At 34.7% G+C, this 16,980-nt stretch overlaps 2 protein-coding genes across 9 annotated transcripts in view; one reads left to right on the forward strand and one right to left on the reverse strand.

The window, feature by feature from the left end:
- On the forward strand, window positions 1-14,782 carry LOC144964210 (uncharacterized). The gene is made up of 2 exons (XM_078898213.1): window positions 1-682; window positions 11,538-14,782. The coding sequence occupies exons 1-2, from the start codon at window positions 272-274 to the stop codon at window positions 11,976-11,978; spliced, it is 852 nt and encodes a 283-aa protein (XP_078754339.1). The 5' UTR covers window positions 1-271; the 3' UTR covers window positions 11,979-14,782.
- Window positions 14,783-14,879: 97 nt separating this feature from the next.
- LOC144964211 (phosphopantothenoylcysteine decarboxylase-like) overlaps window positions 14,880-16,980 on the reverse strand; it is a 28,768-nt gene continuing 26,667 nt past the window's right edge. For all 8 annotated transcript variants that reach the window (XM_078898216.1, XM_078898215.1, XM_078898217.1 and 5 more), the window contains one exon: window positions 14,880-15,209. In XM_078898216.1, the coding sequence (XP_078754342.1) occupies window positions 15,151-15,209 (59 nt within the window). In that variant the 3' untranslated portion in view covers window positions 14,880-15,150. The remainder of the gene's footprint in view (window positions 15,210-16,980) is intronic.

Below are 16,980 nucleotides of genomic sequence, written 5' to 3' on the forward strand. Positions count from 1 at the left end.
GTGTTAATAAATGGGCTTGCCAACGGAGGGCGGCTTTCCTTCGATCTGTTTTAGCCAGAAAGCAAACTTTTTAACCCATCAATATAAAAAAAATATATCACTCCGATCTTAAAGATAAATATTTGAACTCAACAGATCCAAATTAACAAAGTCTACGCGTAGCCTATACGTCTCGATTTAATGCTTATTAACCAAAATACTTTTTAAACGTATTTGTTGCATTAATTTAGTGTGTAGTTTGACTGAAAAAGTAGGATTTCTCTTGTTCAACATGGCTTCATGGTCACACTCACACCTTCTTGAATTTATTAAACTTTATCGGTCAGAGGAATGCCTATGGAAAATAAAGTCCGCTTCATACAGTAACCGATTAATGAAACAGCGAGCTTACGATAGATTATTGGAATTTGCAAGGACTTTCGATGGAGATGCAACAAAGGAATTTATCTTGAGAAAGATTAATACTATTAGATCAAATTTCCGGAAAGAATTAAGAAAAGTACAAGCGACATCCTTATCCGGTAGCGGAGCTGATGAAGTGCACAGGCCAAAGCTTTGGTATTATAATGATATGATTTTCCTTCAAGACCAAGAGCAAACACGGGAAACGAGTTCGTCTTTAGAGAGAAGCGGATGCCTTGTTCAAGACACAACATTAAAGCAAGACACAGTTGAAGACGGGGTAAGTTGAAAATGTTTAATTTCTCTGCTCTCTCTCTCTCTCTCTCTCTCTCTCTCTCTCTCTCTCTCTTCTTTTTTTTTTTTTTTTTTTCTTCTCTGATTTGTTCTCACCTTCACTATCTATCTATCTATCTATCTATCTATCTATCTATCTATCTATCTATCTATCTATCTATCTATCTATCTATCTATCTATCTATCTATCTATCTATCTGTTATTTATCTCTCCCCCCTTCTTTCTATATCTAGCTATCTGCTTTCTACTGCCCCCCCCCCCCTCCTTCTCGGTATCTCTCTCTCTATCTCTATGCTTTCTACTGTTTTTTTCTCCTTCTCTCTCTCTCTCTCTCTCTCTCTCTCTCTCTCTCTCTCTCTCTCTCCAAACACGCACGATAACACTTCCGGTAGATAGTAGAAGTCAACAATAATTCTATTTTATTTATATAGACTATAATTACCGCTCCTTTATCAAAGTCGAGCATTTTTATTTCGTGGTTTTTATTTTATTACTTCATATATATATATATATATATATATATATATATATATATATATATATATATATATATATATATATATATGAGCCAAGGTCAAAAGGTGCCCGAAGTGTTAAGAAAATTTGATTTTTACTTAATTATGGGCGGTTTTCATTGGGTTAATGCTTGTAATCAATTGATAATATGAAGAAGAGATAAAATGAGATAGCTCAACATACTCTGTTCAACAGGATATGAAATAAACAACTTAAAAGTGAAATTTGAATGCTGTTTGGCATGTGCTTAAAACGAGGTCAACGCATCACCTTTTTAGAAAGCATGTAAAAATTAAATGTGATGTTTTAGCTCACATGATTGAAATTTGACTAATAGTATAAAGTCAAAATTTACTTTTAAACGCAATTGCAGTATATTACATATCTGATTAAGTTTCATATAGAGTTCTTAAAAAGTTGGTATTGCTTGTGACCTTTGGTGTCATCAAACACAGCACAATACTAAGACTCGACACGACTTTAAAGCTCATATTTAATGGTTATAAAATGTTTTATTATGAGAAAAAAGCATAGATTTTCCTTCTGAACTCAAATCTTGGAGTAAATGTATTCCGTTTTGCCGATATCGAGGCTTATTGGTTTTGGTGTCATTTGTCACAAGCAACACGGCATGCGTGAACACGTGGAAGTTTGTTTCGTTAAATGGCGATTCGCAATTTTGATAAACCCTTCTTACCAGCCTTTGAAGTGCAGCACTTTCAGTTGCCTTTCCAGCGTGGCTCCAGACAGAAAAGGTAAGTTGAACTTTGGTGTCATCGCTATTTTACATTGTCACAAGCAACACTTGAAATAGGATATTACAAAGTGCCACCAACAAATTATGTTTTCATCTGTTATTCTATTTACAAATATGATATTATGACATCTCATCTGAGACTGTGATTTTGACACAATTAATCATTTCCTTGTAATTCTAATTTTTTATGTTTCAGGGTTGTATGAATCAAGAAAAAGACAAAACTCTAGCTTTTGACGAATCCAGATAAATAGAAGGGTTGTCAAGAAATTTGATTTGTTTTACTATTAACACACTAAATTACTACAAACAAGCAGATTTGAGCAGTAGGGTGCTGTTATCGTCTGGTTACATGAATTCATTACCATGGCTGATATTTATCTAGAGTTTGTGTGACTTCTGGTACTTTTTGTGACCATTGTTGTCATTGGTTAAAATGTCACAGTTGACACTTAAAGTTTGAAGTTTCTAATATATTTCTGTTATCATGTTCTTCAAAGCTTCAAATGTCATTGAATTCCATTTTAACAAACTGTATTGCATTTGTTCAGTTGCTATTCTTGATTTATTGAGGCAAAATTGCGTTCTAGTGCCGATTTTGACCCAAGTAATAGCAACAATGGTATTACTAATTTCTAAGTATATTTCCAATTTGAAAGTATTTAGTTTCTTCACATATTATTTAATTTCATTTTAGCATAATTGACTGTTGGCTTGGATGGTCATCTGATTTGCGGTTATTATGCTTTTTTGACTGAATATAATGATATAGTATGGACGAAAGTGTGATTTGGTGTTGCTTGTACATAAGTATAAGTAATGGTGTCACCGGTCTTATTATGTCACAAGTCACATTTAGATGCTCTATTTTCCATGTATATTTCTATTTTTGAAGTCTTTGGTTTCTGAAATATTATTAAATTCCATATTTACCTGAGGTTATTACACTGGTTTGACTGAAATTAATGATATATTGTCGAAATTGCAATTTGGTATTGCTTATGACATAAGTAATGGTGTCATCGGTCTAATGTCACAAGTGACACAATGTTGCTAAATAAGATATCGATGGCCCGTTGATCAAACCTCTGAGGTAGCGTTTTTGCCAATCCGCTGATCTAACCTCTGATGTCAACTTCAGAAATAAGCGCGCCCTCTTATTCTTTAGTCTCAAGATGATCAAACCTCTGATGTTAGTTCAGAGTTCAAGGGAGATGGAGAAGTACTTTCAAGCAATCAAAAACACGTCATGTAAATGATGTATAGTTTGTTTCGTGGATTAGAAAGAATTATTGTGTTTTTAACTACAAAATCAATATTTCAATTTACTGTTAATAGGGTTGTATTGACATTGGACTCTATAATTTCGAGCATCCATAAATATCACAGCTGCTAAATAATTGTCAATTTCTAAAGTCACGATGCGACTGAACTTCAAGCTTATTTTCTCCCAGTTATGCTTTATTAGTAAATATAATGTACGAAATAATGATTGGGTATTTAAAAAGATAATACGCCGATCACCCGTTCCCCATCTCTATTAATTTAAAATAACAAAGCTCGATCATGACAATCACCCCATTAAATTAAATCACGCCATCCCTATGACATGTCCACATGATGCTATCCTGATATCATACCACCATTTAAACCCCTACCCATCCTGTCCAACAAACAACAAAGATCTTTTGATTTATTTTTTTTAAAGAAAAAGAAAAAGCTAAATAGACAAAAACAAACAAACAAACAAGCAAACAAAAAACATTGTTGTCGATAAGTATATTACTGTTTGCGTATTTAACGCATTTTCTTGCCACGGCTGGTCGTTTTCCACTTAGATCTTGTATTGACTGGTTGAGTTGTTTGGTGTTAGATTTTTTTAGTCTTTCAATTCTGTGACATTCATGTTCAATATAATCTTCCTTTGCTCTCTTACACTCACGTTTTATAATCTTATTAGCTTCTTTATATTCGTTGCTGTTGCGTTCTAGTTTTCGTCTTTCATTCATCAGTTTCAAGATCTTGTCATCCATCCACTTATGTTTTGGTTCGTGTTTTTTTACAGATGGAATAGTTTCTCTTGCAGATTCTGTGATGCAGTTCGATACTTGATTCCTGTACTCATCTATGTTTATATCTGAGGTCAAGTTTTCACTTTTTTTCTTTCACGCATTCTTTGTAATCATTTTTTATTGGCTAGCACTATTCAGTATCTGATACTGAATAGTGGTTTTGCACTATTCAGTATCTGATACTGAATAGTGGTTTTGCACTATTCAGTATCTGATACTGAATAGTGGTTTTGTACTATTCAGTATCTGATACTGAATAGTGGTTTTGCACTATAGAGCAGTAAAGTTAGGTGCCCCAAACGTAAACAAAGGTCGAGAAGCACGTGGCAAACCACATGTTCCTGTCTTGACAGCTCACGTTCCAATGTAAATAATAGAAAAAAATAACCTTTAAAATTTGGCTGTTAGGTGGCAAAAGAAACACATATTCATAAATACTCGATCATGCATCAAATAATGTCTAGATATGGATATTTTATGGAACAAAAGGTAAAATTTTCTAAAATTTATCAAAAGTTACAGTCTATCTATTTTTAGACCAGAGCAAATTATTGCGCTGGTGTGAACAAAACGAGAATTATTCGGAGCCTGATTTTCATAATAATTTAGCCTTATATTATTATTTCTGCAACTGTTAGATTTTATGTAAACATATTTTCAATACTGAAAGTGTATTGCCTACAACTCAAACTACAAAATTGGGAGACCTATATTGTGCGTAAATTATTCCGGTCCCTAACGGAAATCACTAGCAACTTGTTATTGTTTACGTTTGGGCACCTAACTTTACTGCTCTATTCAGTATCTGACACTGAATAGTGGTTTTGCACTATAATACGGTGTTTTTTTTTTCCCGAAACCTGACAAAGTTATGGGAAGAGTGCAGCTGTGGGAGTGAATCTCGGACTCAGAGAAGTGTACAACAGTAGGGAGTGAACCTGGGACTGGGTTTCAGCGGGTTTCGTAATAAAAAGCCGGACGACACCTGGCAATATCCGACAAAGTTATGGGACGTAGGCAGCAGCGTGTGTGTGTGTGTGTAGAGGCTGGGGGGGGGGGGGGGGGGGGGGGAGGAGGGGGTGAACCTGAGATTCAGGGAAGTGTACACCAGTGGGGAGTGAACCTGGGACTCTGGGTTTTATAAAAAAGCAATAACAAATTGGGGAGGGGGGGGGGGATTACTTTTGTACGAAACCCGACAATATGCGGCAAAGAAGTGGAAAGTAGGCAACGCGTGGGGAGTGAACCTGGGACTCAGTGAAGTGTACACCAGTGGGGAGTGAACCTGAGACTATGGTTTTCGGCGAGCTTCAGCTAGTTTCATATAAAATCAATTACTTTTTTTACAAAACCCGACGAAACCTTGCAATATCCAAGAAAGTTATGAGTAGTAGGCAACAGTGGGGAGTGAACCTGAGATTCGGGGAAGTGTACACCAGTGGGGAGTGAACCTGGGACTGGGTTTCGGCGGATTTTGTTATTTTAAAAAAGCAATTACTTTTTGTTTACGAAATGCGCCAAATGCCAACAAATTGGGGCAAAGTTATGGAAAGTAAGCAAATAATGGGGACTGAACCTGAGACTCAGGGAAGTGTACACCAGTAGGGAGTGAACCTGAGACTCTAGGTTTAGGCGAATTTCAGCGAGTTTCATATATAAGCAATTACTTTTTTGTGAAACCCGCCAAAACTCACCGAAAAACCATAGACTTAGGTTTATTCCCCAATAGTGTACACTTCCCTGAGTCTCAGGTTCACTCCCCCACTGTTGCCTACTTTCTTTCCATATCTTTGTTGGATATTGTTGGGTTTCGTAAAAATATAATTGCTTTTTTGTTACGAAACCCAGTCCCAGGTTCACTCCCCAATGGTGTACACTTCCCTGAGTCCCACGTTCACTCCCCACTGCTGCCTGCTTCCCCTAACTTTGTCAGGTTTCGGCGTGTTTCGGCAGCTTTCAGGTTTCGTAAACAAAGAAACACCCCTAAAAATACCACGTGTATTCAGTAAATAGATGTCAATTGTAGTCTAATATTCAGTATCTGTTATTATTATTATTGTTTATTATTATTATTATTATTATTATATTATTATTATTATTATTATTATTATTATTATTATTATTATTATTAGACGTCTATTATTATATTATTATTATTATTATTATTATTATTATTATTATTATTATTATTATTATTATTATTATTATTATTATTATTATATTATTATTATTATTATTACTATTATTTATTATTATTATTATTATTATTATTATTATTATTATTATTATTATATTATTATTATTATTATTATTATTATTATCACGTAAATTTTAATATAATACTGCAATGAATTCACGGAAGTACATCATTCAATTAAAAATGGCAGAAAGTCTGGCCACATATTTATAATGAATCGGGATTGTCTTAGATGACAAAACAAACAAACAAACAAACAAAAACAACAACAAGAACAACAACAACAACAAATATGACAAACAGAAAAAAGCAAGATTTTAAAAAGTAATGAACAATAGAAGAGCTCATCAATGAAAAACAACAACGAGATTATAACACATAAAAGATATTCGTAATAAATCGATAACTGATTAAATAACTCCTACTACTTGATTTAAAAATCATAATCATAATAATGATGATGATGACGATTACAACAACAACAATAATAATAATAGTAAGTAGAAATAATAATAATAATAATAATAATAATAATAATAATAATAATAATAATAATAATAATAATAATAATAATAATAATAATAATAATAATAATAGTATAATATAAACATTGGTGCCAGAAGACAATAGAGAATAAAAAATTTTTTCGCGGCGGTGGTGGGGTTTGAACCTGCGACCTTATTGGTACGACAACTCCGCCTGGCAGGTGAGAGCGTGGCTCTACCGTGGCTCTATCCACGAACACAAAATATTCGTTTCAAACCCAAAGTCATTTCTAGATCCCTCTCTCACCCACTTCTTGAGATCGCCGATTCGTTCACCACCATCGCGAAGTAATTTTGACCAGCAGTTAAGCTTAATAGACAATATTCTCATCACAAACATATAACATAGAAACGATTGAGACATTGAGTATGCTCCGGTGTATGGGGTGAATTTTTAATTCAGAAAAGTGATTGGAGCAGGCACTTATGTTGCAGGCACTTATGTTGGTAACAACAAGATATGAAGTGAGTAGAAAAGTGCCAGAAGACAATAGAGAATAAAAATTTTTTTCGCGGCGGTGGTGGGGTTTGAACCTGCGACCTTATTGGTACGACAACTCCGCCTGGCAGGTGAGAGCGTGGCTCTACCGTGTGAGCTATCCACGAACACAAAATATTCGTTTCAAACCCAAAGTCATTTCTAGATCCCTCTCTCACCCACTTCTTGAGATCGCCGATTCGTTCACCACCATCGCGAAGTAATTTTGACCAGCAGTTAAGCTTAATAGCCAATATTCTCATCACAAACATATAACATAGAAACGATTGAGACATTGAGTATGCTCCTGTGTATGGGGTGAATTTTTAATTCAGAAAAGTGATTGGAGCAGGCACTTATGTTGGTAACAACAAGATATGAAGTGAGTAGAAAAGTGCCAGAAGACAATAGAGAATAAAAAATTTTTTCGCGGCGGTGGTGGGGTTTGAAAAAGTAATAATAATAATAATAGAAGTAATAATAGTGGTAAGAATGATTATTGTAATAATAATTGTAGTGCTAATGATAATAATAATAATAATAATAATAATAATAATAATAATAATAATAATATTAATAATAATAATAATAATAATAATAATAATAATAATAATAATAATAATAATAATAATAATAATAGAAGTAATAATAATAAATAATAATAATAATAATAATAATAATAATAATAATAATAATAATAGAAGTAATAATAATAATAATAATAATAATAATAATAATAATAATAATAATAATAATAATAATAATAATAATAATAACAACAACAATAAAAATAATAATAATAATAATAATAATAATAATGATGATGATGATGATGATGATGATGATGATGATGATGATGATGATGACGATGATGATACTGATGATGGTGATGATGATGATAATAATAATAATAATAATAATAATGATAATAATAATAATAATAATAAAACAATAATGTGTGTGTGTGTGTGTGTGTGTGTGTGTATGTGTGTGTGTCTCAACTCTGTAATTTTCATTTTATCTTTCAATACGGTAGTATCTTACATCAAGTCAGTTGAATCAATTATGGCCGAGTGCGTATTTATCTTGCAAACAAAACCCTGTCAGTCGTGTTCACGTAAACAGTGAATCTGACTTGGACAACTTTTGCTTTTTGTGTTGAATTCTTACATTTGGACCTTGTATTCTGAGTCCATCTAGAATATTATGAGTGGAGGTTTTTCTTCATGATCCAGTTGCTCAAATGGTGTATCTTTTTATTTTTTTTGGGGGGGGGGGGGGTGGGGGGGGTGGGAGTTCTCAAAAAATTGTGGAGAGCACAGCAGGTTAAAACTACAGAGTCAATATTTTCGGGTTTGAGTTTAATTACAGAACCTAGAACCCCACATTTTACAACTGAAATCCCCAAAACGTTTTCTACGATTCATCTAGCTCGCGAAAGTCTGTAGTTGAAACCCCGTTTTTGTCATCTAAAACCCGCACATTGTACGACTTTAAGAAGTCAGGACGTAATGCAAACGCTTCATAAGATTTGAAATACATAGAGAAAGTATGTCCAAGAATTCCATCATCGGCTGATAACATACAGAGATTTAGCAAACTGATACTGACAAGTGCTAAAAAATACATCCCAAGAGGAGTCAGACAGTGGCACATTCCATGCTGGTCAGATGCGAGTGAAAAACTTCTCGAACAATATGAAAAAAAACCCAAGACCAGGATGTAGCAGAACAGCTATTAAATACCCTTCAAGAGGACAGAAGACAAAGATGGATTGACACAGTAGAAAACTTGGATATGAGACACTCGAGTCGACATGTTTGGCAACTGATTAGGAAACTTAACCCTGAAAACAACGGAACCAAAACCGCTCCATTCGTGTCCGCAGATATTGTGGCACAAGAAATTAAGCAACGCGGACAACACGTTCCAGATCAGATGTTCGAAAGAAATATCCGCAAGGAATACAGAAAAAATCTCGACTCTCTCTCATCATCTGGCTCAATGTGGACCTTCCCAATCAGTCACGAAGAAATACATGAAGGTATCAAAAGTATGAAGAATGGGAAAGCAGCAGGGATCGATGGCATATGTCCAGATATGATAACACACCTTGGACACAACGCAAAGAACTGGTTGGCTGCCGTAATGTCTGACATACTTGACAAAGGAAGATACCCACAAACATGGAAACATGCTAGAGTTATAGCAATCCTCAAACCAGGAAAACCAGCAACAGAGCCATCTAGCTATAGACCCATCACTCTACTGTGTTGCCTCTACAAACTACTAGAAAAAATAATATTAACAAGAATAACCCCTTACTTGAATCCTATAATCCCAATTGAACAAGCAGGGTTTCAACGAAATAGATGCACAACCGAGCAGGTCCTTGCCCTCACCTCTTAATTGAAAATGGATTTGAAAAGAAATTCAAAACATGCACAGTGTTTATTGATCTCTCTGCTGCGTATGGCACAGTGTGGCTTGATGCTGAAACTTGCAAAAATAATCCCATGCAGAAAATTCTTGAAACTGCTCTCATGCATGACAGGACCTAGGAATTTCCATGTCGTACTTGGTGGCAACACCAGCAAAGTCAGAAGAATAAAAAATGGAGTACCACAAGGCTCAGTCTTAGCACCAGCATTGTTTAACGTCTACATAAGCGACATGCCTCAAACAACTTCCACAAAACTAGGATATGCAGATGACTGGGCCTTAGCATACCAATCAAGAAACTGGGAAGATATAGAAACAAGTCTTAGCAAAGACACTACGGCCATGAAAAGGTATTTTGACAGATGGTATTTAAAAATTAATACGACAAAAACAGTTGTAACTGCATTTCATCTTAACAACAGGGAATCACAACGAAAACTGATGATCAAGATTGATGACACAACACTACCAACTGATCAAAAACCAAAATACCTCGGAGTGACACTGGATAGACGGCTGACCTATAGAACCCATCTTGAGGGTACAGCAAGAAAGATGCGGAAACGAAATTGTCTACTCAGAAAACTGGCAGGAATAATATGGGGAGCATCGCAAACTCTTCTCAGAACATCAGCCCTGGCCCTTTGCTACAGTGTGGCAGAATATTGTGCTCCTGTTTGGACAGAAGTGCCCATACAAACCTTGTTTATGTGAAACTAAGGGACTCGATGCGAATAGTAACTGGATGCCTGAAATCAACCCCAACACAATGGCTGCCAGTCATGAGCGCTATAGCACCACCCCACTTGAGGAGAGAGGATGCAACACAGAAATGAATATACAGAGCTGAAGAAGATGGAACTCCTCTGCAAACCATATACAAAACTGCGCCCCCAACATCAAGACTAAAATCTCGTTCACCTTTCTACCTATCAAAGAAAGAAAACTACAACACACAAGAAGCCTGATGCGAGGAATGGAAAAGAAATAAGCCAACAGGAGAGGAACTAATTGAAGATCCATGTAAAAGTCTCCCAGGTCTACAGGATCAACCAAGAAAATACTGGGGAGCTGCAAATAGACTACGGTCAAAACATACAAGAACAGCTGCCAACATGCACAAATGGGGGCTCCAAGAATCACCAACATGCCCAAAGTGCAACCAAGCACTACAAGATGCAAACCACCTCGTACTAGATTGCCCAGAGACAAAAGTGGAAGGGGGATTTGAAACTATCAACAAATGTGATGATGACTTCCGAACCTGGATTGATACCTTGAACATAGAAGCGTAGCCGAACGATACTACTACTACTACTACTACTACTACTACTACTACTACTACTACTACTACTACTACTACTACTACTACTACTACTACTATAAGATTTGAAAACTTAGGGAAGTCCATTTGTGTTGTTTATCTTTTGGCAAATGTAACTTACCCTATTTCAATTATAGATAAACACTAATCTGTTCAATCACACCACCATCATCAGACACACGTCCAATGGTTCCAAAATTCACCTACACAAGTTCATAATTAGAATTAGCTATAGCCATTAAGACTTTGCTGTTAAACCCCTTGGTCCATAATGGTGGTGAGATTGCAACACGTTTCCCACCTACAGCTCCTAAACAATTGGGGAATTGTCATTTCATCTCAAAGACTTGGACGATGTATTCATCGACTCCTCCACACTGAGGTAGGAACTGAGGACGCAATTAGTATATAAATTATATATCATTTCTACATTATTTTTGAGACTGTATTTTAAATTTCAGTACCTTTAATATGACAATTCGTTTTCTTTTTTTCTTTCTGCCGACCAGACTTCTGTTACTGAATCGAGCGATGATATGTCCGAGAATCTTGATTTTGCTTGCTCGGGGACGGCACATACAACAACATCGACACCAAAACCAACGCCGGAACCAAGAGAAGCAAGAAATGACCCTAGAACTGGACATTCCAACATACCATGGGATAGAGCAGGTTCCAAAAGAAAATCTGAGGAAGATGAACTCTTGAAAATCGCGAGACAGAGGTTGCTGAGTCCTACAACAAAAGAGGATCAGTTTGACGCTTTTGGTAAACTCATGGCCCATAAGCTGAGAAATCTCCCTTACGAACAGAGAGTTTTAGCGGAGCGATTATGCCACGATGTCGTGCTTGATGCAGAGCTCGGAAATTTGAGTCGGCAAACAAGAGTGGTATATCAACCTACATGCATTCGAACTCCTCAAGTGCATTTCCTTGACAAGTTAACCTAGAGGTTTATCGCTCATATAACTATAACTTACTGACTTTATTGCTTTCACAAAACTGTTTATACATGATTGGAATTATGCGAATACACAATAATTAACACAGGGTACAAAGTTGCCTATAATTAATTGATTTCCTTTAAAGTACATGCGTTAGCCCAGTTCTAGTTTAAAAATATCAATAATACTAAAAAGCTTTACCATCATCAACATCATCATCATCATCATCATCATCATCATCGTCATCATCATCATCATCATCATCATCATCATCACCACCACCGCCACCACCACAATCAACTCCATCACGAGTAGCACACTTTACAACCATAAACGCTGCGATTGTTATTGTCTTATTCTAATTTCAACAAATCACCTGTTGTTGCAGTTATTTTGTTTCTTTGTTGTAGTTTGTTTAGTTATGATTTTGAAAGGTGATCTAGTTGAGGCTACTATTGTTACACTTTATTGCTGAATCAATTTATTCATTTTGATTTTTTTTTAAATCAAACTAAAATAAACCTATTTTAATTGTCTTCTTCAAAGAAACATATTATTATATGTTCTTCTTCATTGTTCTCATTTTTGAATGTGTATTATAAAACTATCTACGCGAATCCACTTGCAATTCAGCTGTTGTATTATAATTCTGAATCCTCCTTGGCCTTAAACCCTTTGTAAATAAGCATATTCCTGGGATTTTTTTACATTGCAATTACTGTCATCGCTTGTATAAATAATAAATAAGTAGGTATTACAAGTACAATGTCAGAGTTTTATTGGATAAAACAAAAGTCGGTTTACGGCATAATGTTATGTGTATTGAATGAAAAAATAAAAGCGCTTACCTTCAAGAATTCATATGATGATAGAGCTTCATAAATGGCATTGCAAGTATATGTGATAATGCTGCTCAATGCTTGTGCTAAGATGTAAGTTGAGAACTTGTGGGCTTGATATGTATCACCAGTAGCCAAACAGCTCAGTCTTTGATGGGCATCAATTGGTGCCCGAAGCACGGTTGTTCCTTTTTCAATTCTTAGTCAAACAAGATCAAGCAGTTCCCGATAAGAATCCTGTTCCACCCGAAGGAATGTGTGAACATCATCAGGATAGGGTAGCAATTCCCGCAAAAGATTTGTGTGCCCTAGCTGCTCTTTTTAAGAGCCAATTTTTTGTCTAAATTCGTCTCTTCTTTTTCCTTTTTGGCGACAGAACAACATAAATAGCTAAAAGATCATCGCCATCCATGTTTACCACAATTTACTATCATTTACACACAACAAGCGAATATTTTGCGGTTTACCTGAATGGTGTGGATGCCACACTTTGTCAGGGTATACATGACATTTATAAATGACATTTATACCGGTAGGTGAGCAGCGGGAATTAGGCAAAGAATTTTGACTCGACACATGACTGTCGTTTCCACTTCTGTCTGCAAGAGGTTAGGTATTGACTGCAACTCGAGCCGATTTGCATCGCAGTAACTTCTAATCTCTTTCAGAAAGTAGTGGAATCTGGAATCGATAGAAAAATCTTGACAAAGGTATTCCTTTGAGCTCATCTCTTCTTTGCTTACTGAATCATTAGACCTTAAATTGAATGAAATCATTTCATTTTATTGCGGTCTATAGTAATAGATTAGGGGAGACTAGTGAGTCTAGAACTAAAATCCCATCTTGTTAAATCTTCTGAGAATGTGCAAAAGGGTTTTCCTGTGCAAGAAACCTGGTACCAGGCATTGTTACTACTGATCGATCCACAAGATTGTCATCGCTTTGTATTACTCTCGATATGGAAACCAATAAATTGTTACGAATCCATTCATGTTGTTACCGTAAACAAACAATGGGAATGGGAGCACCAAAGTTGCCCCCCGCGAACAAAGGGAAATTACTCCCGACGATTAGTCACCAAACAAGCCAAGCTGCTCATCTTCCTTTTAATGTCATTCTTGGTTCTTCTTCTTCTTCTTCTTCGTTCCTCTGATGGACATCTATGGCTGCAGTCCGATATCTGCTATGAAGTCTGTGGTCCGCTTTAGGTCCTCAGCCTCACCATAGAGCTTTGTGTTGTTCAACGCCTAATCACCGCATAAGTTTTTATTCTCTATTATTGAATTCGCACACTTCTCTACTCAATTCATTTCTTCTTGCTATCAACACTGACATCGTGTTCTGAATGAAACCGAGCATGGACTCTTTTTTTCCCTTTTTCTGACTAAGAAGTTAACGTTAGTTGTTTTTATTTCAATTGGAGTGGCAACGTGTCCTTCCAGCCATCCAAGTTATCCTTGTAGCTAATCTTAAACCATCATAAAGTTCTCACACATGAATATCTGCCAAAAGACATACGCTCAAATGGCTACTATCAATTTTTTAAAAATTGATTATAAAATACAGATCCTGTCAGAATACAGGAGAATTGCTAATGTCTTTTTTTTTTTAAAGACTCAATGTTCTTTTCCATAGATTTTTTGTTGTTGACATATGTATTAATTTAACTAAATCGAACCAAAAACGGATTACTTTTCAATTGTTGATTACATCTTTGCTGTTGAGACAAACTGCAATGGTTTAATTCATAGTGTTGGGGAAAATGCTCATTCTTATTTTTGTTCCATGTGCTGGGTTGATAATGTAAGAAATAATTTATCTGGCGCTCATCCCGATTTTATTACCATGGCCAAAACACTTAATATATCTTTCTTTTTTTTATTCAGTGAAAAAGTTTTCCAAATAATGTAAAAAATACTTTTAAAAAGCCAGAACCCCCCCCCCCCCAAAAAAAAAAACAAAAAAAAAAAACGACCAACAGTATATATACGGAAATATACACGCCATTGCCATGGCAGATTTTTATTATATATATTAGGTGGATTAATAAATAACAAACAGGGTACAACCATTTCTCATTAGTAGCTTTTTTAATAATCGCGGAAATCACGTAAAAATGATATGGGCATATACAACAATTTTAATGTTATCTGATCAATTTTACAAAGACTATTAAAAATCTAAAGACGAATGAAAAAAAATGTTTTTAAAATATATAACTAAAATCATAATGCGCACAAATATAAAATAAAAATATGAGTCGTGTATCCCAGTTCCAATCTTTAGTTATGGATTTGCCTGGAATGTCAAAGATGATTCCTCCTGCTGGGCTATTACGTCTAGATCAAAGATGCAACCATTGACACAAGAGTAGAAATTTCTGCCATCCCCCCAAATCCTGAAATAAAATAAATACACTACACGGTAAAATCATATTATATCGCGTTTTAAAAATATTGGTTTTGATATCTAATTATATATCAAATATTGATTAATTTATTGTCAGTATCTATCAACGAATCAAATGTAAGTATAAATCAATTATACTTTGATACAATTGTGCACATTGTTTGAAAGTAAACAAAAAATACCTTTTTTACAGCTTAGTCTTTTTTCTTATTTGGTAATAATAATAATAATAATAATAATAATAATAATAATAATAATAATAATAATAATAATAATAATGATAATAATAATATATACTTTATTCATTTAAAAAAAATGGAAATTCGTTTACAGACGTGGCATCAAAGATCAAAGTGGTTGATATAAGCAAACCTTTAAACAAAATTCATGTAATAGGACATTGTATAGGACCAAATATTCCAAAGCACACAAAAATAAAAAACAATGTAAATTGAATGTAAGCTTCAATTTAATATACGAAAACAGATAAAATGGACGTTTCGGGTTTCCCCTTTATCAATAAAACAGGATGAATGAAACACTGCAGACGAATGAGATAATGTGTTAGTGGCGATGTTAAGATGAATAAATAAAAGTATTGATGGGCAGGAAATAGTCTGCTCCTTCAAAGGGAAACCCGAAACGTCCATTTTATTTTTTCATATATTAAATTGATGCTTACATTCAGTTTCACATTGTTATTTATTTCTTCGAACTTCGAGCAGCAACATTTACATTACTAAGCACATGAATGATAATTTGACAGAAATTCTATGTTATTCAGCCTTGACCAATTGCGTTAAGATACGATCATAATAAGTAAACCAACAGCAAAAGCCAGTTTCCAGCGTGTATAAATTTTCTTGATACTAATGAAAGTCTATATTACCTCCAATGAAATTAAAACAGGTCTTGAGGAAAACCAAACATAAAAACACAGAGAGAAAAAAAAACGCCAAATAATTTTAGATCAACAGAAGCAGTGACTTGGATAGTAGGTCAAAAAAATTATTTACATTCTCAAAGTAAAGCAAAACGTAAAAAGCTTTGCAATTTTTTAAAAAGCGAATTCTTTTTGCTGTTATCATCCGTTTTGCGGATATCATTTGCAATTCTCAAAGCAAATTTCACATTACTTTTGCAAGGCCAAAAGGCACTGATGAGCAGAGAGGAGAGGGGAGTTACAAAAACTAAATAGAGAAAGATCGTATTGCATGAATTTTGTTTCAAATGTTTGCTTATCAACCACTTTATAAAAAAAATTGAAAATTCATTGCAAGAAATTTACAATTCAAAAGCACAGGATTGTTTTGGGTAAGATTTTTTTAAACAACTGAAATGTGATTCAATTCGATTGTAAATTGTAGAGAAGGGATTAGAATGCAGAGAACTTTCTAGCACAAAAGTGGCCACTTTTCAAAAGGCAATCCACATAATTTGGGGACAAATTTGCCTGGTATCCTAGAATCTTCTCATTTCTTATTGGTCACCGTGTTGATATCCAAATAGTAAAAGCCCAGATTCGTCATGCTTGATTATTATTTTCACCGCTCTATCATTATTACTATCATTATTTGCCTTGCTTTATTACTGATTTTACTTACTTGACTTGTTGATGACAATAATATTATATATTCTTGTATGAGTTATCTTGGGAATTGCCTAAAAATAAACTTTTGAATCTCTATAATGTTATCATGTTGAATCTCTATTGGATTTATAGCTGCGGATACATTTTGCACCTATTCCTATTCTTACCC

Source organism: Berghia stephanieae, chromosome 2 (genome assembly GCF_034508935.2).
Source record: "Berghia stephanieae isolate SIO BIC M18660-M18661 chromosome 2, UCSD_Bste_1.3, whole genome shotgun sequence".
NCBI classification, from domain to species: Eukaryota; Metazoa; Mollusca; class Gastropoda; order Nudibranchia; family Aeolidiidae; genus Berghia; species Berghia stephanieae.